The following is a 25,662-nucleotide window of genomic DNA, read 5'->3' on the forward strand; positions in this document are numbered from 1 at the left end:
CACGAAGGGGTGATGTAATTCAAAAGGGAGAGTTTGAATGTGTCAATATTCAAGGACTAACTGTCACTCTCCATGGACTACTCGCCGCACATGAACAACGGGTGACCCTCCATGGACTACTCTCCACACATGAACAACGCGTGACTCCTTATGGACTATTCTCTACACATGAACAACGTGTGACTCTCCATGCCTACTCTCTGCACATGAACAACACATGACTCTCCATGGCCTACTCTCCACACATGAACAACGCGTGACTTTCAATTAACTGCTCTATATGGACCCGTCAGTCTCGGAGGGCTGCCTGTCACTCTCCATGAACTATGCATGAACGTTTGTTGAAAACTAAGAGTCTCTTTTGACAATTTTGAAATCCGTGTGGACTATGAGCCAGATGCTCAGGGTTCCACCCCACAGCGCTGCTAGTCCATTACTCGTCATAAATGTGTGCAATCCCCTACCCTTAATGGGAGACTGCACATCTCTCCTGGGGTCTGACTGTGAAGGTGCCCGGCTCCCTCCTCCCAGATCTCCTGGGGATAGGCAATCAAGGAAGCTGCCTTCACTCACCCTGCCAGATCTTGTGGCATTAGACTTTTAGGGGAGGACTACAATCCTCTGGTGGGTCAAACAGAGGAGACTTCCCAACATTTCTCAGCTGTGGTGCCCCCAGCCACCCACCTCTGTTGGGTCAAACAGTGGACGCCTCCCAACACTTCTCAGCTTCGGTGCCCCCAGCCACCCACCTACCTCTGGTGGGCCAAACAGTGGACACTTAGCAACACTTCTCAGCTTCGGTGCCCCCAGCCACCCACCTACCTCTGGTGGGCCAAACAGTGGACACTTAGCAACACTTCTCACCTTCGGTGCCCCCAGCCACCCACCTCTGGTGGGTCAACAGTGGACATTTCCCAACACTTCTCACCTTCGGTGCCCCCAGCCACCCACCTCTGGTGGGTCAACAGTGGACATTTCCAAACACATCTCACCTTTGGTGCCCCAAGCCACCCACCTCTGCTGGGGGCAGGCTGTAAGGGAAGGTTGCCCAGCTCGGTGGCTTTATGCTGTAAGGTGAGAAAGCCGCACATCCTCTCAGCTCTGGTGGGTTTAGGCTTAGAGGGGACACTCTCGGCTATATGGGCAGGCAGAGTCTCGAGAGGGGGAGGGGGATAACGAACTCCAATCGCATTACGCAGGGGATTACAGCCACACAACGGAGGGATTGCAGGGGTTTAGACTTCCCGTAAAAGCAGCGTGAAATTGGGATCTGCAACGGTCCTAGGCACGGGAGGCGAGCTGGAGATGTGAGGGAAAGAGGAGGCATGAGACGAGAGGGAGCTACTGCTTCAGTCTCAAGAGGGAGGAGCACAGGGACAGCTCCTCACTGCTTCTTTCTCAATGTGGGAGTACACTGCTTGCATCTCTGTGCAAGGGGGTGGGGGGAGCGCACAAAGGTAATCACTGCTTTAATCTCAAGTGGGAGGATGGTGTAGAGAGTCCCTGCTTCTATCTCAAGGGGAGGAGGGTATAGAGTCACTGCTTCTATCTCAAGGAGAGGAGGGTATAGAGAGTCACTGCTTCTATCTCAAGGGGAGGAGGGTATAGAGAGTCACTGCTTCTATCTCAAGGGGAGGAGGGTATAGAGAGTCACTGCTTCTATATCAAGGGGAGGAGGGTATAGAGAGTCCCTGCTTCTATCTCAAGGGGAGGAGGGTATAGAGAGTCACTGCTTCTATCTCAAGGGGAGGAGGGTATAGAGAGTCACTGCTTCAATCTCAAGGGGAGGAGGGTATAGAGAGTCACTGCTTCTATCTCAAGGAGAGGAGGGTATAGCGAGTCACTGCTTCAATCTCAAGGGGAGGAGGGTATAGACAGTCTCAAGGGGAGGAGGGTATAGACAGTCACTGCTTCTATCTCAAGGAGAGGAGGGTATAGCGAGTCACTGATTCAATCTCAAGGGGAGGAGGGTATAGACAGTCTCAAGGGGAGGAGGGTATAGATAGTCACTGCTTCTATCTCAAGGAGAGGAGGGTATAGCGAGTCACTGCTTCAATCTCAAGGGGAGGAGGGTATAGACAGTCTCAAGGGGAGGAGGGTATAGACAGTCTCAAGGGGAGGAGGGTATAGACAGTCACTGCTTCTATCTCAAGGGGAGGAGGGTGTAGACAGTCTCTCAGGGAGGAGGCTATAGACCGCCACGGCTTCTATCTCAAGGGGAAGAGCAGAGAGGAAGTCACTGTTTCTATCTCAAGGCGAAGAGGAGAGAGGAAGTCACTGCTTCTGTCTCAAGGGGAGGGGGTATAGACAGGCATTGCTTCTATTTGAAAGGGAGGAGCTCAGAAGGTTCCATTTTTGGCATGGGGAGAGGAGACACAAAGATCATGACGAAGATAGATTAAATTAGTGTATTGTTTAGTGGTGTATTATATTTACTGCATTTTAGGTGAAAATAGCATAGAAGGAGACGGGCAGAAGTGATAGAAGGAAACCTGTTGAACTAATAGAGATGGTTATATATGAAATTGTGGGATACATGGGTGGTAGTATATATACAGAGATGAGCGCTGGAGATAGACATTGATAAGTAGGCAGATCGAGTGGATCCATGGAGATGGCAACCGATGGCAGGGGAGTTATAAATGAGGAAAGAAAGTGGGGTGAGAGTGAAAAGAAATTGCTGAAGGGGTGAAATAATGCAGTTAGGGGAACAGAGATTTAAAGACCGGGATTGTAGAAGTCAGAGAATGAATGGATGCCGGTGTCTGGGAAGGAAGGTGGATGAGGGCAGTGAAACCCAGATAGGCTTGGGAGAGAGCAATTGGGAAGAATAGGTTTGAGGGATGGCTAGTGCGCGGCTCCTACCTTCCTGCTGCTGTTTGTGCTCGGTGGAGTAGGCCTTCCCGATCATGGTCCACACCGGCTTCAGGCACCCAAATAGCCCGTCCAGAAAGCCGCTGCCAGCCTGGCACTGAAGCCGTACATCATCGGCATGGCAGCGGCCCAGCCGGTCCTCTGGGTGGACAGCAGCCACTGCACCACTTCCACCTCCTCCACCGCCCGTTTCATTCTCATGCAGCTGCAACACACTGTTGGCAAATTCCTCACGCGTGTCCTCACTGGGTGTAGGACTGTGGCCACCCTCCATGTTAACCATGTCGCGCAGCACACACTGTGTGGGAGTCAGGTCCTTCTCGGGTGTGCAGTCTGGAGTCTCAGGGTCCAATCGGCGAATTGTGCTCTCTGACAAAATGGTGCTGAAGCTGGCAAAGGATGGGGAGGGTGTGCGGGTATCATGAAGACAGGCCATGGTGGAACACTGACCATCGACAGCAAGTGCAAGCTTTGTTAGCCTTTTGCGTCACCGGGACCCAAATCACCTGTAAGGAAAAACACTATCATTAGCATAAACCAATTTATATTTTATGTAGCTCATGAGTAAATTATGAATCCTACAGAAGAGAGCTGGGCACAAAATCACCTCCAATACAAACCATCGTAATCATCAACCAACTTATACTTTGTTCTCATGAGCCCATTTGCAATTCTACAAGAGCACCCACCGCAAGCACCTAAAATACCTCCAACAAAAGAAACATCTTCAACGTAGACTGACAGGTTAGTTGTCGATTCCATTGTGAATCCTTAAATAGGCAATGGGCACCACAATCTCCTTAATCGAAAACCAACACCTCCAATATTAAACAGTCTGTGCTTCGTGTGCAACATTTGTGTGGATCATGGGTACTTGCAAACATTTTCCCGGGGGCCAAAATGTTTGGTCACTGGTGAGACCGAGGGACGCACTGATGCAGGCAGGATGGTGGTGAGGGGGTTGTTAAGATGGGTGTAGGGGAAGCGAAGCGTGTTCATCTAGTGGCTGAATTGAATTGCACAATGTGAATCAGAAAACCTGGGATCAATCCTGGCTTCCCCACTTGATCAAATTGTGTGATCCTAGGCAATTGTTTTATTTCACTCTCTCTCCTTTTTCTTCATCACCACATATAAGAGGACCTCTAAATACATGACTTCACAAAGTGCCCTGTATAAAAACTTCTCCTGTGTTTGATTTAATAAACTATAATGTCAGCGCAGAATAGCAACCCCGGCCACCCTAAGGGTGCACATATAAACTGATTTGCCTCTTAGTTCCTATTGGCATTGTTGTCAGGGTGAGAAGAGAAGCATAAATGTTTCTAAATTCACATTTGTAAATGATCACTTTTAAAATAATACTTCTCAAAGAACTTATATAATCTGATTTACTAAGAAGAAATGGTTCTGCATGTTAATAAAATATACTTTTTGAATTTTGAACAGCCATCATATTTTTACACATTTGCTGCAAGATGTCTTTATAAATCAATGTGTTCCTAAAGCTAAGAAGTGCACAACATCCTAGTTTCTTCCTTCCTTTAACTGTAATTAACATTTGAATAAATGCTTCGCCGTTTATAAAACATATTTTAATGTTAGTGTTGAGTCGAATAAACCGCCGCCCAGTGCTTCTGTTGACCAGGGGGCCACACAAAGGTCAGGAGGGCCGCATGCAGCGTACTTTGAGTATCACTGGTTTGGATCAACGTTGAATTCTTCAACAAGTCAGTAGGTACCCAAACCATCTCCAACAAAATCCAACACCAACTGACCACACTTTATGTGCTCATGGGTCAAATCTAAATCCTACAACAGGTTCGTGGCAACCCAAATTAGTAGTAATAAATGGAAATATTCTCAAAATCAAACAAGCAGTATTTTATGCATTTACGAGTCAAATCTAAAATCTTCAGAAGGGAAGGGACCACTAACAAAAGGCAATATGACCATAAACTAACCATACTTTTTAAGTTCACAGGTAAGCTGTTATTCCCACAACAGGAAGGATGCACCCTTGAAATAGCCTACCTATACTGTGGTTATAACATAAGATGTATCATTTGTGGGATACATAAGATCGATGCCATAGTGGAGTATATGCCTTGCCTGGAGAAGGACAGAACATAACTTCTTAAACACAACAAAAGCAACACATCCAAGAAGAACATGGCTCTACACCATGCTGGTCAAACAGGAGACACACTAAGATGGTATATGCTTCAAAGGGCCCTCATGAGATGATTGTCTTCACAAGATATTAAGGGCTGCACATATGAGAGGCTATATACAGGCTAGAAGGGGCCTGTGAAGCAACCAGAGTTCTGCTATTGAGCCTGTCAGATCTCCCACTGTAAGGGAGGGGAGCTTGACTTACCAACTAGGCCCAATAAAGGCTCAATGTTGCTTGAGAATGATATGGCCGGCCTCTGGGTGATGTAAGACAAGGATTTGTTTTAGTTCTGGCAAAAGCCAAGACCTTGTATCTTTTAAAAACATAAGTGACATCCACATATAGTGGCTTTGATTCAACCTCCTTTAGTAATACGCTTCATCAGCTCAAGACCCTTCAGCCATTGGCTTGAGACAATGGCAATCACATCTTGGATCGGTCCACAGCAGACCTTCAGTCTCGCCGTCTTCCTGTTGGCTGTTTTGGTGTGTCCTTCTGACACCACTGGGATGAGTGAGGGGCTATCATTCAGTACACAATGATCCTCTCCTCCTTTGCTGGGTCACAGTGTCTAGGTGGTATTCGTACAGCGCACACCTAGCCAAAAGGCAGTAAAGTACTGTACAGGGCAAAAGGCAAGGGCTGATTCCTTTCTGCACACCTGTCAGCTATGTCCTAATCCTTGGCTGGTGACTCCTCTCCCCTGATATAGGGATGCTGCTCACACACTGAGCACATGCAGTGGCTCATCTACCCTTCCTCTGGGGTACCACTCAGACTATGAACGCATCCCGTGGCTCTTCTCTCTTTCTGCCGGCATGCTGCTCGGGCTGCTGCCTCCCCTCCACCAGGAGAGTGCATGGCTGCTCTGCTCACAATAAGCACACCCAGTGTTTTCTCGCTGCTCTCTCTGGGCTGCTGCTGCTATGAAGTACGCTTGGTGGCTTCCTCCAGATGTTTGCAAGCATTGAAAAATCAATGCGTATGGCTAGTAAATCACAAAGCAAGCTTGACCTATTGGTTTTACCAATGCTCATTTTGTTTCTCGTTTGTATTCATTATCAAAACTCAGCCATATTAAATGCCTGGGACATCCCATGCTCAACCAGTCTTTTGCATGCCTGAGGGTTTCTAAAATGCTCACAGCATGAGTGGATCAGGCTGTGCCTTTCACCCGATATAGGCTAATGTTTTGATAACCCACTATGGAGAAGATAAGCCCAACCTCAACAGTCATTGGAATGCACATCGGGATCTATTCCCCTAGCACTTGAGATGCAGCTTCCCTCCCTCTATTACTTCAGATTAACAGAGTGGCCCCACATACGTTCTTCTGTTGAATTCCACATACTTTCATTCCCAAACCTCTACCCTACAGAAAAGGTTAGCATTCACATCTCAAAAATATAATTCTCCAGCACCCTGAGAAGTACTCTCAAACATAGAGTTCCTCCTACTACACACACTTCCTCACTCATCACTTAACAAAGCACTGACTCCACAACACGATAACCTCACTTAGGTGGTCATCACACGTCATGGAAACACTCTCCATATAGCCTCAAAGACAACACTCTTCCACCCAAACGATGTTGCGTGCTACCTGCATGGAGAGGTGCCTCAGCCCCCCCACATAGGGGTGGTAAGCACTATATAAATACTATGATGCAATACACACTTAGAACCATTGATCCTGCTTCTCTTTCCTAACTTTGTAGGGGTGCACCACTGTCTGCAGGACTCAGAAGAACCAAATGTGATGGTACACCATAGACGTCTGGAGGTGAAGGCAATGGCTTAAATACTGGGCTGTGGGACCTGGGCTAATCTTTTCACTTGACCAACCAGTGCGATCTTGGGAAATTACTTTAGTGCTTGATTTGAACCGGTGATGTACGCTACCTGATAATCTTTATTTTCGGACCGGTTTTATTTTGGGACCTGTTTTATTTTTAATCATCAGACTTTGGCCCAGAACAGGAGAAAATCAGAAAAGTAGAAATAACGTGGAAGAGAAAGACAGGAACAGAGTGACAAAAGGAAGATAGCAGGGATAAAAAAAGAGCCAGAAAGAGTGAGATAAAGAGACAGAAGTATAGGGTGGTGAAATAAAGAAGCTAGAAAAGGATTCAGGGCTAGGTACCCCTGGTACTCGCCAACACTGGCATTTTGCAGCAGGCTATTAAGGAAAACACTACTCTCCCTTCTCTGTTCCTCAGTTCCTGGAACCAGTACAGGAATGGCCTACCACCAGGGCATTTGGACTAGAAATAATTTGTCTTGTAAAATGAAATATAAAAACATGTTTCACACTCTAGCTTGCACAATTCTCACCAAAGAGGGCACAGCAAGTGCTTGGGATCACTGGTCGGGACTGAGAGACTGGATGACTGTCTATAACAGTGTGCAATTCAGCACACAGGTCTCTCTGTCGGCAGGGACCTGCATACTGTTTGATCATGTATGTAGCCCGACCCCAGGAGTAGGAGCCCAGAGTGGTAGACTGCACCAGTGACAAACATTTAGAACATGGGTCTCTCATGAGTAGTTAGGGAGCAACTGGTAGCTAAACAGCTCCCTTGAAGTAGCCCTCCAAAGTGAAGCTTAGCCCAGTACATAATTTGTCTTGTTGTTCCTAAAAATACATAGGATCTGCACACATAAACTAAGGGACTGGTGTTTAAACTGATTCCGTCACCCCAAAGGACACGTTAGCCTTTAGACCAGCTAGCTCACAGTGCCACCATAAGCCCCCTAACCGTAGAAAATTCAAAGTGGTGCGCCTCTTTAGTTACTGCCAGAAAGTCATGTGGGAAAGACATAAGACTTTGAGTAGACCTTTGCAATTTAACTGCCAATATTTGGGTTGACAGATACTAACTACCTTGCATCCAGGAACTTCTGATTTAATTAAGGATGTAGCTTTATTTCAGTGTCCTCGATTTGTCTTCTGCCTATCACAGGTGGAATTACACACCACTTCATGTCACCTAACCACCTCTGTCATGCTGCTGGGCACTTATTGTCAGATATGTATGCCATTTAGCCTGGCTTCAGCGGCTGCGACATTCCAACTTATAATAGAACATGTATTAGAGGGTGTATCCTATGTCCTCCACTAAATATAATAAATAAATATAAAATAATAAAATTAATATTTAGGGCACCTGAAAAAGTAATGTATATAAAAAAGGGCCCCCTGTAAATATTAGGTGCTCCTAGAACAGGGAAATAACTCATGAAGCGACAACATTCCTAGGCAGCAATGAATTTAAATTAATAAGTCTAAATTAACATGAAAACCTAATAAAATTGAATCAGTGTACTCATACAGAGATAAAGCTATACATCATTTTATTTATTTCGAATACAAATCTAGCTATGTGTACATAAATATACTGCAGACAGGTCACATATACCATACATAGGACAACATAAATCAATCATAATGACAAATGGTAATACAAAAAATCAATACGTTACAATATATACAATATAACAGACAGTGGCCTGAAAAACAATTTAAGATGTTATTTTCAGTAGAGCGATGTCATTTTCTACGCGCGTTTCGGCATATAAAACACCTTCTTCAGGAAAAGCCAAAGAAATTCTGAGTCCCGGACGGACGTCAATGTAACGGCAACCGGTGGCAATGACAAACTTTATACTGGGTATAAAGGAACCTGATAATAAGGATTAAGAATAGTCATGCGGTGTCATCCTTTTCAAAAGCCCCCAGACAATGTGCCTGACTTCCCTAATGAATAGAAGAAGACAACACTCTGAAGTGTACGTTCCTGACCAAAGTGGCATAAGAACTATCACTTTACACAATTTCTTTTACAGTTTTCAGTGTTTATTTTTTAAATTGTTGATAACTTCGACTGGCATTAAGGTCAAATGACTATATTTGTTAACCTTGCTCTGTGCCTCATTAACTCTGTTTTCTATAGGTGAGGACGTTTCATCTCCGGATTCTATTCTCCATCTAATTAATATTGGTACTTTCCTCCTCCCTTTACTGATCATTGTTTATTTCAACCATGGAACATTCCATGCACAAACATCAGTCAGCTGTCAAACCAACTGTAGAAACGTTGCGTCTCTGACTAGCCTGGTGATGAGTGATTAAATCTCTTAAATCTCATTCGAAGTGCTGGATTTTCTTCGTCAGTTCAACAGGTAGCTTTTCCGCATTTGGGAAAGGCTGCCAGCCAAGCACAGGATGGGTTGCTCAAGACATAGAAAGATTGTGGCCTGCGACCCACGGTCTTAGTAGCTATAGAATGGATACAACAGGGATCAGGAACCATGATGCTCCCTCCTGTGTACAGCGTTGCAGCAGGGACAATCAATAGAGGTCCACAAGGACCGGATACTGCTCGGAAGTTTAGGATGGCTACTGACAGTATAAATATTTCCACTTAGATCCATTTAAAATACATTTTTCTTGTGTAAATACTTTTCACCTGGGATGATTCTAGCCCTTATGAACTAACGATGAGCATCCCTTCTTTACATCTTATACAATCATAGTTGCTGCTAGCTTACTACGCTTGTCTGAGTCAAATGAAGTAAGTATCCCATCCTCCCCGTTGAGACCAGTTATGCCAGGCCTAAAACATAGGAATGTCAGAGCAATAGTCACGGCTCACTTCAAAAGTATTTGTTGGAGTAATCCACCAAAAACCAAAGATTTGTGAAAAAGAAAGCTTAGAACAAGGATATTCGGTCCCTGGTGAAGCTCTTAAAGAGGTAACCCTACTCACTTTAATTCCCAGCAGTCAAACAGGGTTTTGGCCTAATATTACAAGAGCGGTGATTTGAGATTGTATCTTCAATTTCTGCTCATCCAGAATTCACTGGGTGCACAGCTCTAGATGATGGAGTACGCTGCACCCATTAATTTGCGGCTTAGCAAGCTCGTCTGGCTCATTGAATTCACTACCACAATTTACATCTCATTGGGATTTAGATTGCACTAACTCTGCTCCATCAAAGGTACAGAATGCGACCGGGCGGCTTAAGGAGGGGAAATAACCCGATGGGATACCTGAGAAGACATACTTGTTTCTTCCACATCGTGAGAATACCTCCAGACGACTTACAGCAGAGACTTTACACGCTAATCTTATATTATGTTAAGTCGATTTGTAGAGTGAGCTAAACCTGTGAGGGTACCCAGGCGTTGAGCAGGTTTATGGGCGTGAGGCCCTCACAGAACTACAAACTTACCAATAAGACTGTTAGGCCAACCCTGAAGGCAGTTGAAAAAAAAGGAACCAGGGACTGATGGAAATTGCGGCCACTCTCGAAATCCTACTATACATGAAAAAGGAGGCTCACTGCAAGGCATCCGCTCAATTTCAGCTGGAATTATCATGATCTAAGATCACTAGCAGATCTCATGGGACAAAAAACACCAGCCCACTTTGCCAAGACTGAAGCAGATTACCTGCTGTAGTCCCAATGATGTCTGTGGTGTCACTGAAGCCCCCTTAAGACCATCCAACACTAGAATGGGACCACCAGAGCTAGGTTCTGTCCAAGAAAGAATCAGAAGGGTTGTGTAATCCTCATCCACATTATAAAGCCAAAGGGCACCCATGCCATGCTGCCTTTGGCTTACCTGAAATGGTGCTCGATTATCAGCTAGGTGTGACCAACATCAGCATTGCTTTCACGTGGATGGATCCTAAGTTGCTATTCCCTAGAGTACCAGGAGACGCTCAGGTACCTAGCGGTAGAACTATACGTGAGCCACAGCATCACTATGAGCACGCTGGTGTGCCGAACTGCACTTCTCAAGTACTTCAGCAGCTGCAGCATTTGAAGTGCTTGAGGTGCAGGGTTGTAACTTCTGCAATTATACTGGTAAAGTGTTGGCATTCTATTAATATTTTGCTAATCGGCGGATACTATAGCCCTGGGCAGTCTACAAATTATGTGCCAAATTCTTCTAGTAACATTCTGGAATGACAAGTAATAAGCTTGTATCCGGCTAGCAACGAGTGTTGGTATTCTGTTAATAATGAGACGGTAGCCCCTTAGCTATACACTTATACTCAGCACATCACTACTAGAATGCCAAAACATTACCAGCAAAATATCAGCACATTACTAGAAGAACGTCAGCACATTACTAGAAGATCATCAGCACATTACTTGAAGATGAGCAGCACATTACTAGAAGATCAGCACATTACTAGAAGATCAGCACATTACTAGAAGATGATCAGCACATTACTTGAAGATGATCAGCACATTACTAGAAGATCAGCACATTACTAGAAGATGATCAGCACATTACTAGAAGATCATCAGCACATTGCCAGCGAATCATCGGCACATAACCAGGTTCATTTCAGCACATTAGTAGCAGAATTCTCTCCGACCAAACATTGTGCAAACAAATTGTTCTGATTTGTTTCCGCTTCCGTGTGGCAGTCTAAAAGGACAGAAGGGTGGAAAAGGCAAGCTTCAGCACCTCTGTTGTGTGCTGAAATTGATGGGAATTCGCCTTGGCCATGACTTTATTTGATGAACTGTAATATACAGAGCACAGATCGATATGTTTATTCTGTCACATCAGCTGAGAACGCCTGACAGCACGAGTGCTCTCCTGGTCAAGATCTGCTGTGTGACACAGGATCCTCGGTGGGAACAGTTTGTGCTAGAAAGGCAACGCACAGCATGTGCGTCGGTGTTTCCAACACAATTATTTCTTATTTTATCCAGAAGGAACCGTGGAGAGAGCAGACCACATCCCTCTTTCTTCAGCCTGTACATGCTCTGAAAATGATCTTCTACTCTACTCTTCGGCAACCACTTCAACTAAATAATCCTGAATTTATTTTAGTTTTTTCAATGAACTTTCAAATGCATCCTTGTTCTGTGACAGGCGGCAGGACAAGGAATAGCAAAGAAGTGTGGGCTTCAACCCTACTCGCTTGGCATCAAGGTGTCTATTCAAAAACCCATCTCCAGGGTGGGAGGTCAACCAGTCCTTAGAGAAGAGGCTAAGAAGTCCCACAGCCTTGCTCATCAAGCAGGAAATACCAAGAGCTTTTAGATGCCTCACTGAAAGGAACAAGTATTTTGTTACAGGGATAAGTCTCTGAATCTCTCAATGCAAGCAAACAACTTGCATTCTTTTTAACTACTCGAAGTCCCAGTCTCTTGCGAGAACAACTTAAATCTCGGAGACTTTGGATACCAAGCTAAGTTTCGGACACTTTCAATATTACGCAAAGCTGCGAGTCTTAAAATATCTTGCTAAGATCTGGAGTTTTCCAATACCAGGCTCAGTCCCAAAGGCTTTTTATGGCAACCTAAGTCTCGGAGTGCTGCAATACCTCACTAAGCGCATGTCTATTGATACCAAGTGCAGTGTCAGTTTCATGATAGCAAGCTACGATTTAAGGTCCTTAGTTATTAGACTACTAAAACCGTGTCTTCGCATGCCAGGCTGAGATGTCCTAAGAATTTACAAGTCCCAGGGCCTATACATACCAGGATGAGAAGCCCAAATCTCTAGGCAAACCAGAAAGACAAACTTTGCAGTCACACATTCTTTCACTGGCAGGCTGAGAGGTCTCTCAATCTGTAAACACAGCCTTCAGATGTCCTCACTAGTCATCCTGTCCATGTGTAGAGTCAGCAGCTGCCCCTACTGCCAATATTGACTGCCACAGCAGAAAGAAGTACTGGTGTGCAAATCTGCTTTGTTGATCAGCCCCCGTAGCTATAGCCACCAATTTGTGAAGCCCCAACACTTATAACGACTGAGATGAAAATTATACACACATCTTGTTAACATAATGAGAAACTTCTAAAATAACCATTTGTTTAAACGAGTAATAACCAAACCATCTGCAGAGACAAGAGTTAAGTCTAATTCAAGAACTTAAATAACTATTGCAATCCAACTCCTCATGCTCACAACAAGTGCAAACTTAAATGCCTAACGGCAGCAAACTGTACAACCTTAAGGTCACCATGTAATGATGTGAACAAGAATAAAACCCTAACCGATAACTAACTGTGATAAGAAGATGATGTCCATAATTATAAGATTGAAACCAACAGAGCGAGAAGGAGTGAAAACACTACCCAGTGACATGCCCACAATTGGAACAGAAGTAGGCCTTAAAAGTGTGAAACCCCTAATTATTGATGGCCTCATAAGTTAAAATAAAAAAAGACAATGGCATCCTAAAGATTTAAACCCTCCAATGGGAAGCCCAACGAATAAGAGTCCTTGCCATAACCAGTAGGAGTATAAACCAATAACGCACTCAAAAGTAAGAACACCACCACTGTTAGTCACAATTTTACGACCCACAAGCAAAAGAGTATGCATATCCAATGGCCCGTACAGCAGTAAAAGCATGGGACAATAAAGTTCAAAAGTCCCTACAGTGTAAGCACTGAGCAACTTAAACACTACTCTGTGGTACACACAGGTGTTTGAGAACCAAAAAGATGTCACCAGGAGCCGGAGTTCATACCAATGGCCCCCACAACAGAACACCCAAGGATATCCTTAAGGACAAAGACACACATAATATATTCCCAGAAGAAGAAAAACGCATTTTATGTTGCTTCAGGAGTGATAACCCTATCCAATGGCGCTCACACTAACCACCAGCGAACACACAAGTAGGAGAAAGCACTATCCAACGAGGTACACAACAGGAGGAACACTGATCAATGATGCCCACAAAAGCAAAACCACTAACACCATGCTTTGTGAAAGTGTAAGAAAACCAGCTATATTCGGCAAGAGAAAAAACACTAATCCTTGGTAGCTATTAAAGTAAAAAACGACCCCACCGAGTCAGCATGAGCAAGAAGGCTACCCACCAATGCCAACAATAAAAAAAAGTACAAAAGGCACCCACAGGTGTATAACAGCTGCACAATAGTATCCACAACTTTAAAAAACTAAGCAATTACATCTGAACAACAAGAGCACAGCCCAATAATTCTCACAAAGTACATACAGAAACCAATGATGAGCAGGAAAGGACAATCAGAAATCAATAATTGGCACCCACAAGTAAAAATAGACCTCTATAATATACACACAAGAGGAAAGACTAAAACTAACGAGAACAACAAGCGGTAGAACTTTACCCGTTATTTCTCAGAATCACAAACCCAATGATTCCCATAAGAGTAAATACACTAGCTACAGTTGCTCTCTAGGGCAGGAATAAAACTAACGTGTATACATACCCACGAGTAAGAATACACACGAAGAGGACCCGCATGAGTAAAACCACAAACTAACCTTCCAATGCTCGAATGTAAGAACATCCTCCGAAGCTGTCCACGCCACAACAGGGTACCCTTTTGACAGGTAGCCTGTGAACAACTTGATGTACGCAGGAGTGAAAACAACCAATAATGCAAGCAGGAGCGGAGCAGGAAAAGCAACTCTGAAATGCAACTTCTAAGTATGTCTCCATCTGCTTCGAGGCTGTGCCTTCTCTGCACCTCAGGAGACATTACAAACCTTGGCAGTCAATGTTATGTAATTAAAAACATTACACTACAACCGCTGCCGTACTCAAGAGGGATAGCGTCAAACCCTGGAGCTCGGTGAGAGCTAGGCTAGAACCCCTGATGCCAACAAGGATATGAGCGGCTCACTTGTTCATATAAAGTTAGGAGTTTGCTCCCAGACATAAATAAGGTGAACTAGTTCAGCATGGAGTGGAGGCAGGCAAGCGCTTGTTGGGTGCAAGAGCCTAGAGGGCTGGAAGTCCACTGGAGAAGCCATGTGCTAGTAAAACCCTCGGATTCAATTCAACTAAACAGGCTTCGCCTACCTGTCGGCAAGACTGCCTTGAACGACCCACTAAACAGGGTTGCCAGGTGGCTCCATGTCAACGAGGACACCACACTCCAGGCCTGTGTTTCCTTGTACAGACTACTGTGTTCATTGCATGTGATCTTGACTCCAACTTTCAGAATGCATTGAAATGTTAAATCAAAACCCAGGATTGGACGGTATGGACAAATCCGGTAACCTTATGCAAAGAGGAACAATGAATACACAGGGAGATCCCAAGACAAGGGTCTAGTTAAATGTTTCCGGTTGTGCTGAGCTTCCTGATGAAACGCTGCATGATTTCAGTCGTGACGAAAGCCTGTTTTCTTGTTATTTATTGGTGACCAGTATCTCCAGATTGTCGGATCAATGATACAGTCAGAAAATTTGCAGGCTTGCTAAAAAGGAAGATCTTTCCCTGCGTTGCCTCCGGAGATCTCACGACCCTCTTTCTCAGTCAAGGCTTGACGAAGTGCTGTGAAGCGCCATCCTCGCACCTCTCTCGCGTAGACACAAGCAGCTGGTCTTCCCCTTCTCCCATCCCGACCCAGCGCAGCATCACTACAGCAGCAAAGACAAGCATGCTGCATCCCACCAGCTGGGTCACATTCAATGCAGGCAGGGCACACTGCCATTCCACCCCCCCTTATCTTCGCTCTCAGGAGGACCCAACCCCCGCTGACAAAATGCATCGCTCGCAGTAACCACCTGCTCCCGCTCTCTACGCAGCCTCCTCATCACTACCTCTCCTAACAACATCTCAGCCCCCTCGCCTTCCATCAATCCTCGCCTCTTAAACCTGTGTCTCATTTCATGCCCAGTATTGTCCGCACCTTCCCATCGCGCTACGCTCACCCCCTTTAAATACCATCATTAGCAACATACAAGCGACAATGTCCCTACCTTTCTTCAGCTGTGCTTCTATTTCTGTTCCATCCCCTTGTCTGAGCTTCCCATTCACAGGGTCTTGCTGCTCCGCTGCCACAGGATCAGGAGCGCTCTGGCTTTTCCCAATGATTCGTTTCACTACATCTCTCCAGCCGCAGGGAACCCCACCGTCACTCTCACTCTCTCTTCCTGAACACCGCTACTCCTGCTCTCGCTGGATCTTTTCCCTTTTTTTATTAATCAATTTCTCCCCTCCCCTCGCCTGAGGCTGGCCAATGGGCTGCCGACTGCCAGTGAGGTGGTTGGTACTGCAGGTAGTCCCGCGCATCCCCCGGCGAGCCGTGCATGCTGATGTCATCAAGATGGGATTCGGCAGGAGAGGTGAATCGAGTCCACCCCCTTTCTCCTGACAACCTATAATCTCCCCCTACACCTCCTGATCTCATCTCTCTGAGAGGCAGAGGAGCCGGGAGCGTAGAAGTCCTGGAATCATAGACGTAAAAAGGGGGCACCACAATAGTGGGTAGAGAAGAAAGTGATTGACAAGATACTGTCTCTTTCCAGATACGCACAACTATGGCATGCGAACCTTGGGTGACAGGAGCCGTGGGGCCATCAAGATTATCCCCTCATTTCAAATTTGGTGCGATAGCCAAATATTCTTCCAGTGGAAGGGTGCTACTCGTCGACACCCATACATTCAAAATCTATCAGAACGCAAAAAGTGAGATTCTAATGGGAAGAGGAACGTGAAAGCTGTAGCCACTGCATGCTGTTCAACAACTGATGTTTAGGTTAAGTAACTGCTTGTTTGGAAGATCAAGTTATGTGCCCACAGAGGCTGGCAGCAGATGCCAAACTTGCCCTTGAAGGCATGGCGCTGTCTAAAATTAAACAAACGCACTCAAAATAGCCTTGAATACCAACTTTTGAAACGTGACAAATGCCATCATATCACCAGAGAGACAGCAGACCATCAATGAAGTCTTAAATAGCCTCAGGATTCACCTGAACTGCTCAAGCTACCTCACTCCAACTATCAGGGCTCTAGTTCCCTCTTGCCGCTCACAATCTCTTCTCTTCCTCCAATGTCTACATTCAGGCACTTCTGAATCTACTGCGGCAGAACATTCTACTTGGGGTACCTTAATGGACAAGGCTGTCGGCTGCATGAAAAGTGAAACCGTAATCAAGGTCCATCCATAATCCGGAGCCGAATTTGAGCAACACCCATATTGCAGAATGTTTACCACCTCCTGATGATGGGCGGAATAGAGTACAAAACTCCAGGTACTATTGAGAACCTTTCAGCTTGAAAGCCTTGAAAAACCTTCACTCCCCAGTCCCCAGCCAGGCTGGGGCAAGTAACACAGTAAACTGAACACTGAAACAGATCAGTTCTAACAAGGTGAGCTGGCAGATATTTAAATATACTGGTAAAAATCACGACACAGTGCACGATACAGGATGCTTCATACCCACTGGAGAGGACTTCGAATCAGCCAGACTACTCTGTTCTCTAGAAATACCAAGCCTATAGGTCCAAGACAAGACAGTTTGAACAGAGGGCACATATCATCCATGTTATATCCAGCCCTCCGGAGCTTCCTCTACCTCTTCCGATGCCTTCACACTCATCGACTGCAGGACTCCCCTACAAATGAGCCACAAAATGCTGCATGTCTACACACAGAGCAAGCTTTTCCATCCTAGTCTTGATTCCAGATCCCAATCTGAGCCCTGCAATGTAAGCTCTTCTTATAATAGACATGACTCTGGTGAGACAGAGGATATGATAGAATCACAGAGAGATACCATCTAAAATGCTGCCCTAATGAAAGTCCCACCATTTCAAAATTCAATATTAACCAAAGATGAGGTCTCTCGATGGCTTTAAGATGAGAGAGAAAATCAAACAATATATTCCCTTCTGCGTGCTTTGGTGGGCCCAGTAGCATAAGTTTATAAGCTTTTCTTTGAGGCAAAGATTTGTTGCCAATACCACAAAGTGTGTCTCAGTAACTCCATAGTTACCTTGAATTCACTGAGCGTGGTCAATTATTGACCTACTGTTGCTCTGTATTCGGCATTTACGATTATGGAAAGGACTGCAAATAATCAGCAATAGTCCCATATCAAGACAGAGCTCCACTACAGTCAAGTTTTTACACATAGCCTGAGCTTAGTGGTTTCTCGTGATCCTACTAGATGAAGGCTCTCCTGCTCAGCTTATCGACCCTGATCTGTTGGCATCCTTCGACATAGGACCTCAGATCCTTAATTTATTGGTTGGATTACGTGGTTTGTTTAATGAAGATTCTATTGGTAGGTCATACATTTATCTTAAAAAACAGATGGAATCATTTTGAATTGCCAACATATTTGAATTAACCATTGCAAATGAGTATGCAAAGACAAAATCTTGGTGTGGTGCTGGGCGCCAACATAAGTGAGGATTCAAAGGTTGGCCATAGTTTAAAGAGGTATACGACTGAGGGGACACAATCTTGAGAGGGTTAAAGACAAGTTAAGTAGCCTCTTGTGTGTTCAATACTGCAGCAATACAAGAGTGATGTGGCACAGCATCGGGAGAGTGCACGACTAAAGACGGTTCAAGAATGAGGCGACAAGCCTCAGAATTGCGCAAAACTGCACAACCACAGCCAAGAGAGTAAACAAGAGTGAGACAGCGCAGCCTGGAGAAGTTTCAGGTCTGATGGGAGGCAACCTAGAGTGGGTACAATACTGAGGAAGCAGGGCCAAGAGACTGAACTACACTTGATGTGACAAACAAAAGTACAAGAAAATGTGATGCGGCCTGGAGAGTTACAGGACTGACATGAAACAGCACAGAAAGTGTTGAAGATTGCAGTGATGCAATTTAGAGGAAGAACAAAAATGGGGTTCCAAGGAATAGACAAGTTACATACATTACTGAGGTGTCACGACATAGAAGAAATATGTGACCGTTTTGTCACTGCCTCGAGAAGCTACTAAATTGAGGTGATGTGGCCTAGAGAGAATACAAGACTTAGGGGATGCAGACTACCAACAGAGCAAGACTGAGGAGGCAGAGCCTGAAGACGTCCCCAAATACTCAGGGGATGTGGCCTAACCTGAGACGACAAAGCCTGTTGGGATACAACGCTTTTGTGTCACTATCTAGAGAGGATACAAAAGTGAGGTAACACGGTTTAGAGACGGTACAAGAGTGAGGGGACTCGGCCTAGAGTGGGTTAAAAGATACATACAAGATACGGTGACATGGCCTAGAAAGGGCATATGATTGTAGTGACATGGGCTAAGAAAAGTACTAGCACTAAGATGATGAGGCCTAGAAGGGGCACAAGAACGAGTTGATCTAGAAATAGCACAAGACGGATGCCATGTGGCCTGGAGAGGGTAGAGGACTAAGGCCATTTAGCTTAACAAGGACAGAAGACTAAGGAAGCTTGGCTTGGAGAGGACACAATAATGACAACACACTGTTGTGAGAAGGAGCAAGACTCACCTGACATGGCCTAGAAAGAGCGCAGATTGAGCTGAGGCCCCCTAGAGAGACAGGTGATCTAGACTAGAGAGGGTACATGGCTGACCAACCTGGCCTAGAACGCATTCGAGACTAATGTGACAAGACCTAGAGGCGGTCAAGTCTGAGGTGACGCAGCCAGAAAGGGTACAAGACTTCGGTGACGCGGCCTAAAGAGGGTACCATACTAAAGAGACGCAACCAAGAAATTAAGATGTGACCTATAAAGGTCACAAAACTGAGGCAGAATTGCCTAGAGAGGGTACAAGGCTACGTTGACAAAGCCTAGAAAGGATACAAACCATGGTAAAAAGGGTACGAGACAGCGGTGGCATTTATGTGGTGTCGTGCCATATAGAGAATACTAAACTGATGCGACGCGGCTCAAAATTGCAGAAGACTGAGGGGAAACCACATACACAGAGTACAAGACTAAGCTGGCATGGCATAGACAGGGTACATCCTGCCCCTGCTCATAACCTTCAGGCAGTGTTTTGAGCAGTGCTCGGTGTATCTTGCAACTGTACAGTCCCCTGGATAGAATGATGCCACCTCATACGATGACTACAGCTGTAAGTTGTCTCACGGCTCTGAGGTTACCTCCATGGACCAAGGAGTCCACTCCCTGTAACAGACAGAGAGACATTGCCTCTGCCGCGGATCTTAAGGGTGTGAATGGTCCCTTTACGTCCTCGGTGCACTAGTTTCACAGCACCCGCTCACCAGGAATGGGGAGACTGAGAAGGTGCCCAACACAAAGACACTGGGGAGAGGAGCAAAAGGCTAGTTTAATCATGACAGTTTCAGACTCCCTGATAAACCCACTGTTAAAGGGTAGAAAAAAGTGGAACTGGTGGAGATGGGGTGAGAGAAACTAAGAGTGATAGGGGGTAGAAAGGCAAAGATGTGGGAAAGATATTGAGGGGGGTGTGCAAGAGGCAGAGGAAAGAGTGAGAAGGGATGAGAAAGCTAGAGGAAGCAGAGAGATTGAAAAGATAGGGGTAGAGAGGGTTAGAGGGAGAGAAGAGGATGTGGCAGAGGAAAGAAAAAGAGTGAGGGGGGTAAAGAGAGGGAAAGGGATGGATGAAATGAGAGTGGGGGAATGAGGAACAAGACAATGAGGGGGGGAGGAAAGACATGAAGGGGCAACGGAAAGAGAAATAGTGGGCGGGTGAAGGAGAGTAAAGAGAGGAGAATGAAAGAAAGTAAAATCTAGGCTGGCACCAGAGTCAAACAGGGCATTGGCAAGTGGCAAAACTACAAAGGTATAATGATGGGAGCGAAATAGAAAGCTCAGGAGAAGGTTAGGGGAGAGAGATGCCCAGACTGCAGCTACAGAGCCTCAAATCCCAGCCTTTTGAAGGAGACGAGTGAAGTTGAGAGAGATCCGAAGGGGAAAGGATGAACGCGTGAGTGTTACGAAGCTGCAGCGCACAAGCAGTCAGACTAAGCCCCGGTGTGCACTAATTCATGGAAGCTTGCACTGGCTCCGGCTCGGCGGCCATTTCCAGGAAACCCTTTGAACTATCTCTGAACTTGTTTTGTTTCAGGAGATGTTCAAGTTGCCCACTGGCTAATGGCAAGTGGTTAACAGATGGGTAGCCCGGGCCTCATGACTGAGTGTTTCTGCGAAATGCACCTTAGCGCCTGTGGAATTTGCCAACTTGTGGGGTATTTTGGGCGCTAGCTACATCCAGCATCACGGGTTCTTCTTATTGAAGACGTCGCTTAAGAGACCAGTTGGGATAGATACCCCTAAAGGGGGTTCGGCTTTTTGGACACTAATCTCCCGAGTCCAGTGGCCCCGGTGAAACAATTTACACTAACTAGAAGACACTTACAGGATATCAATGTGTGCTAGCGCACACATCATGCGGGCAGCTGCTTGCAGGAAACACTCTGTGGGCATCTGTTCGGCACACAGAGCGCCCGCGCAGCTGCCCAGCAAACACACACAACCTACAGGCAGCTACCTACCGCAAGAATGCACGGACTGGGAGCTACAGTCCATGGAACACATAACTTGTGGCCAGGGGCCCACCGACAAATTACAGTGTCTGTCTTATGGGAGGTATTTATGGAATGCATAGTCTGTGTGCAGTTACCCCAAGATTATAAACTCAACGTTAACAACTGTCTATGAAATACAAAGCCTTCTGGAACCTAACTCGCCAATGCGCAGCCTGTGGGCAGCTGTTTCTGGAATGCACTGCCTGTTGCAGCTGTCTCTAGAAGGCACTGCCTGTGGGCAGTTATCTCTAGAACGCACTGCCTGTGGGAAGCTGTCTCTGGAATGCACTGCCTGTGGGAAGCTGTCTCTGGAATGCAATGCCCGTGGGTGGCTCTCTCTGGAATTCACAGCTGTCTCTAGAATGCACTGCCCGTGGGCAGCTGTCTCTGGAACGCACTGTCTGTGGGAAGCTGTCTCTGGAATGCACTGCCGTGGGCAGCTGTCTCTGGAATGCACTGCCTGTGGACAGCTGTCTCTGGAATGCACTGTTTCTGGCACACACTGCCTGTGGGCAGAGGTTTCTAGAAAGCACTGCCCGTGGGCAGCTGTTTCTGGAACGCACTGCCTGTGGGCAGAGGTTTCTGGAATGCACTGCCCCTGGGCAGCTGTTTCTGGAATGCACTGCTCGTCGGCGGCTGTCTCTATAATGCAGTGCCTGTGGGCGGCTGTCTATAATGCAGTGCCCATGGGAAGCTGTTTCTGACACGCACTGCCTGTGGACAGAGGTTTCTAGAATGCACTGCCCGTGGGCAGCTGTTTCTAAAACGCACTGTCTGTGGGCAGAGATTTCTAGAATGCACTGCCCTGGGCAGCTGTTTCTGGCATGCACTGCCTGTGGGCAGAGGTTTCTGGAACGCATTGCCCGTGGGCAGCTGTTTCAGGAACGCACTGCCTGTGGGCAGCTGTCTCTGGAACGCACTGCCTGTGGGCAGCTGTCTCTGGAACGCACTGCCTGTGGGCAGCTGTCTCTGGAACGCACTGCCCATGGCAGCTGTCTCTGGAATGCACTGCCTATAGGCAGCTGTCTCTGGAATGCACTGCCTATAGGCAGCTGTCTCTGGAATGCACTGTTGTGGGCAGCTGTCTCTGAAATGCACTGCTTGTAGGCAGCTGTCTCTGGAATGCACTGCCTATAGGCAGCTGTCTCTGGAATGCACTGTTGTGGGCAGCTGTCTCTGGAATGCACTGCCCGTAGGCAGCTGTCTCTGGAATGCACTGCCCGTAGTTAGCAGTCTCTGGAATGCACTGCCCATGGGAGCGGTGTCTGGAATGCACTGCGTGTGGCCAGCTGTCTCTGGAATGCACTGCCTATAGGCAGCTGTCTCTGGAATGCACTGTTGTGGGCAGCTGTCTCTGGAATGCACTGCTCGTAGGCAGCTGTCTCTGGAATGCACTGCCCGTAGTTAGCTGTCTCTGGAATGCACTGCCCATGGGAGCGGTCTCTGGAATGCACTGCGTGTGGGCAGCTGTCTCTGGAATGCACTGCCTATAGGCAGCTGTCTCTGGAATGCACTGCTTGTAGGTAGCTGCCTCTTGAATGCACTGCTTGTGGGCAGCTTTCTCTGGAATGTACTGCTTGTAGGTAGATGTCTCTTGAATGCACTGCTTGTGGGCAGCTGTCTCTGGAATGCACTGTCCGTAGGCAGCTGTCTCTGGAATGCACTGTCCGTAGGCAGCGGTCTCTGGAATGCACTGCCCGTAGGCAGCTGTCTCTGGAATGCACTGCCCGTAGGCAGCTGTCTCTGGAATGCACTGCCCGTAGTTAGCTGTCTCTAGAATGCACTGCCCGTAGTTAGCTGTCTCTAGAATGCACTGCCGTAGGCAGCTGTTTCTGGAATGCACTGCCCGAGGGATGCTGTTTCTGGAATGCACTGCCCGTGGGCAGCTGTCTCTAGAATGCACTGCCCGCGGGATGCTGTTTCTGGAATGCACTGCCCGTGGGCAGCTGTCTCTAGAATGCACTGCCCGCGGGATGCTGTTTCTGGAATGCACTGCCCGTGGGCAGCTGTCTCTAGAATGCACTGCCCGTGGGCAGCTGTCTCTGGAATGCACTGTCTGTAGGCAGCTGTCTCTGGAATGCACTGCCCGTGGGCAGCTGTCCAGAGGATCTACACCTCTTGAACGTTTGAAGTCGGCATGAACTGACGGGAAATTGTGTACTTAATTCAAAAATAATTCTTCTGTTTTTCAAAAAATAAAAGAGCCGTGGGTGTCCAGTTGGCAGTCTTCTGGTCATTCTGCTGGAGGGTGAGGAGAGCGCAGAGCACACTCTGAACCCCACACATGGACAGCCCACTCCAGGCTAGGAAAAGCGTTGTGAAAACTGGAGTCAATGGGCAAGCGGGCGTTACACATGGAGCACAGGGATTGTACTAGAAACAGCAGCATCGTCTGTGTGCACAGGCGCGCTCCCAGAGCAGGCACACTGAACGTATCCAGCACAAGGCTTGCAGGTGAAACAGCAGCATCGTCTGTGTGCACAGGCGCGCTCCCAGAGCAGGCACACTGAACATATCCAGCACAAGGCTTGCAGGTGAAACAGCAGCATCGTCTGTGTGCACAGGCGCGCTCCCAGAGCAGGCACACTGAACGTATCCAGCACAATGCTTGCAGGTGAAACAGCAGCATCGTCTGTGTGCACAGGCGCGCTCCCAGAGCAGGCACACTGAACATATCCAGCACAAGGCTTGCAGGTGAAACAGCAGCATCGTCTGTGTGCACAGGCGCGCTCCCAGAGCAGGCACACTGAACGTATCCAGCACAAGGCTTGCAGGTGAAACAGCAGCATCGTCTGTGTGCACAGGCGCGCTCCCAGAGCAGGCACACTGAACATATCCAGCACAAGGCTTGCAGGTGAAACAGCAGCATCGTCTGTGTGCACAGGCGCGCTCCCAGAGCAGGCACACTGAACATATCCAGCACAAGGCTTGCAGGTGAAACAGCAGCATCGTCTGTGTGCACAGGCGCGCTCCCAGAGCAGGCACACTGAACATATCCAGCACAAGGCTTGCAGGTGAAACAGCGGCATCGTCTGTGTGCACAGGCGCGCTCCCAGAGCAGGCACACTGAACATATCCAGCACAAGGCTTGCAGGTGAAACAGCAGCATCGTCTGTGTGCACAGGCGCGCTCCCAGAGCAGGCACACTGAACATATCCAGCACAAGGCTTGCAGGTGAAACAGCAGCATCGTCTGTGTGCACAGGCGCGCTCCCAGAGCAGGCACACTGAACATATCCAGCACAAGGCTTGCAGGTGAAACAGCGGCATCGTCTGTGTGCACAGGCGCGCTCCCAGAGCAGGCACACCGAACGTATCCAGCACAAGGCTTGCAGGTGAAACAGCAGCATCGTCTGTGTGCACAGGCGCGCTCCCAGAGCAGGCACACTGAACATATCCAGCACAAGGCTTGCAGGTGAAACAGCAGCATCGTCTGTGTGCACAGGCGCGCTCCCAGCGCAGGCACACTGAACGTATCCAGCACAAGGCTTGCAGGTGAAACAGCGGCATCGTCTGTGTGCACAGGTGCGCTCCCAGAGCAGGTACACCGAACGTATCCAGCACAAGGCTTGCAGGTGAAACAGCGGCATCGTCTGTGTGCACAGGCGCGCTCCCAGAGCAGGCACACCGAACATATCCAGCACAAGGCTTGCAGGTGAAACAGCGGCATCGTCTGTGTGCACAGGCGCACTCCCAGAGCAGGCACACTGAACATATCCAGCACAAGGCTTGCAGGTGAAACAGCGGCATCGTCTGTGTGCACAGGCGCGCTCCCAGAGCAGGCACACTGAACATATCCAGCACAAGGCTTGCAGGTGAAACAGCAGCATCGTCTGTGTGCACAGGCGCGCTCCCAGAGCAGGCACACTGAACATATCCAGCACAAGGCTTGCAGGTGAAACAGCAGCATCGTCTGTGTGCACAGGCGCGCTCCCAGAGCAGGCACACTGAACATATCCAGCACAAGGCTTGCAGGTGAAACAGCGGCATCCTCACCTGTACAGGACAGGAGGCAGAACCGTCCCTTATGCAGCTCTCCGGAACTGCCTCCGAATCAATCAGGAACTTCAAGCCAACCAGCGCTTGGTTTGTGCCGGTGTTTGAAGGTGGTGAGCACTGGCACTCATTGTTGGAGATGTGGGCTTCTTTTTGATCTTCAGACTGACTGCGAGTAAGGGAAACGGAGGAAAGGGAAATAAGAACGGCAATGGGAATGAAAGGAAAATAATGACCAAGGAAGAAACCCGAGCTGAAAGAGAACCTGCAAGATTTAAATAAAGATATTATAGCCCTCATTATGATGTCGGGCAGACCGCCACCGATAGTCCATCGGCGGCGGTCTGCCCGA

At 47.3% G+C, this 25,662-nt stretch overlaps 1 protein-coding gene across 3 annotated transcripts in view; it reads right to left on the reverse strand.

The window, feature by feature from the left end:
• MAP3K12 (mitogen-activated protein kinase kinase kinase 12) overlaps positions 1-25,662 on the reverse strand; it is a 351,073-nt gene that overhangs the window by 177,150 nt on the left and 148,261 nt on the right. For 2 of the 3 annotated variants that reach the window (XM_085654690.1, XM_085654688.1), the window contains exon 2: positions 2,866-3,380. In XM_085654690.1, coding sequence (XP_085510816.1) covers positions 2,866-3,310 — 445 coding nt within the window. In that variant the 5' untranslated portion in view covers positions 3,311-3,380. Of the gene's footprint in view, positions 1-2,865; positions 3,381-15,791; positions 15,949-25,662 lie in introns of those variants that run through there. The other variant, XM_085654689.1, reaches the window with a different exon arrangement.

The sequence above is a fragment of the Triturus cristatus genome, chromosome 4_1, assembly GCF_964204655.1.
Source record: "Triturus cristatus chromosome 4_1, aTriCri1.1, whole genome shotgun sequence".
Taxonomy (NCBI): Eukaryota; Metazoa; Chordata; class Amphibia; order Caudata; family Salamandridae; genus Triturus; species Triturus cristatus.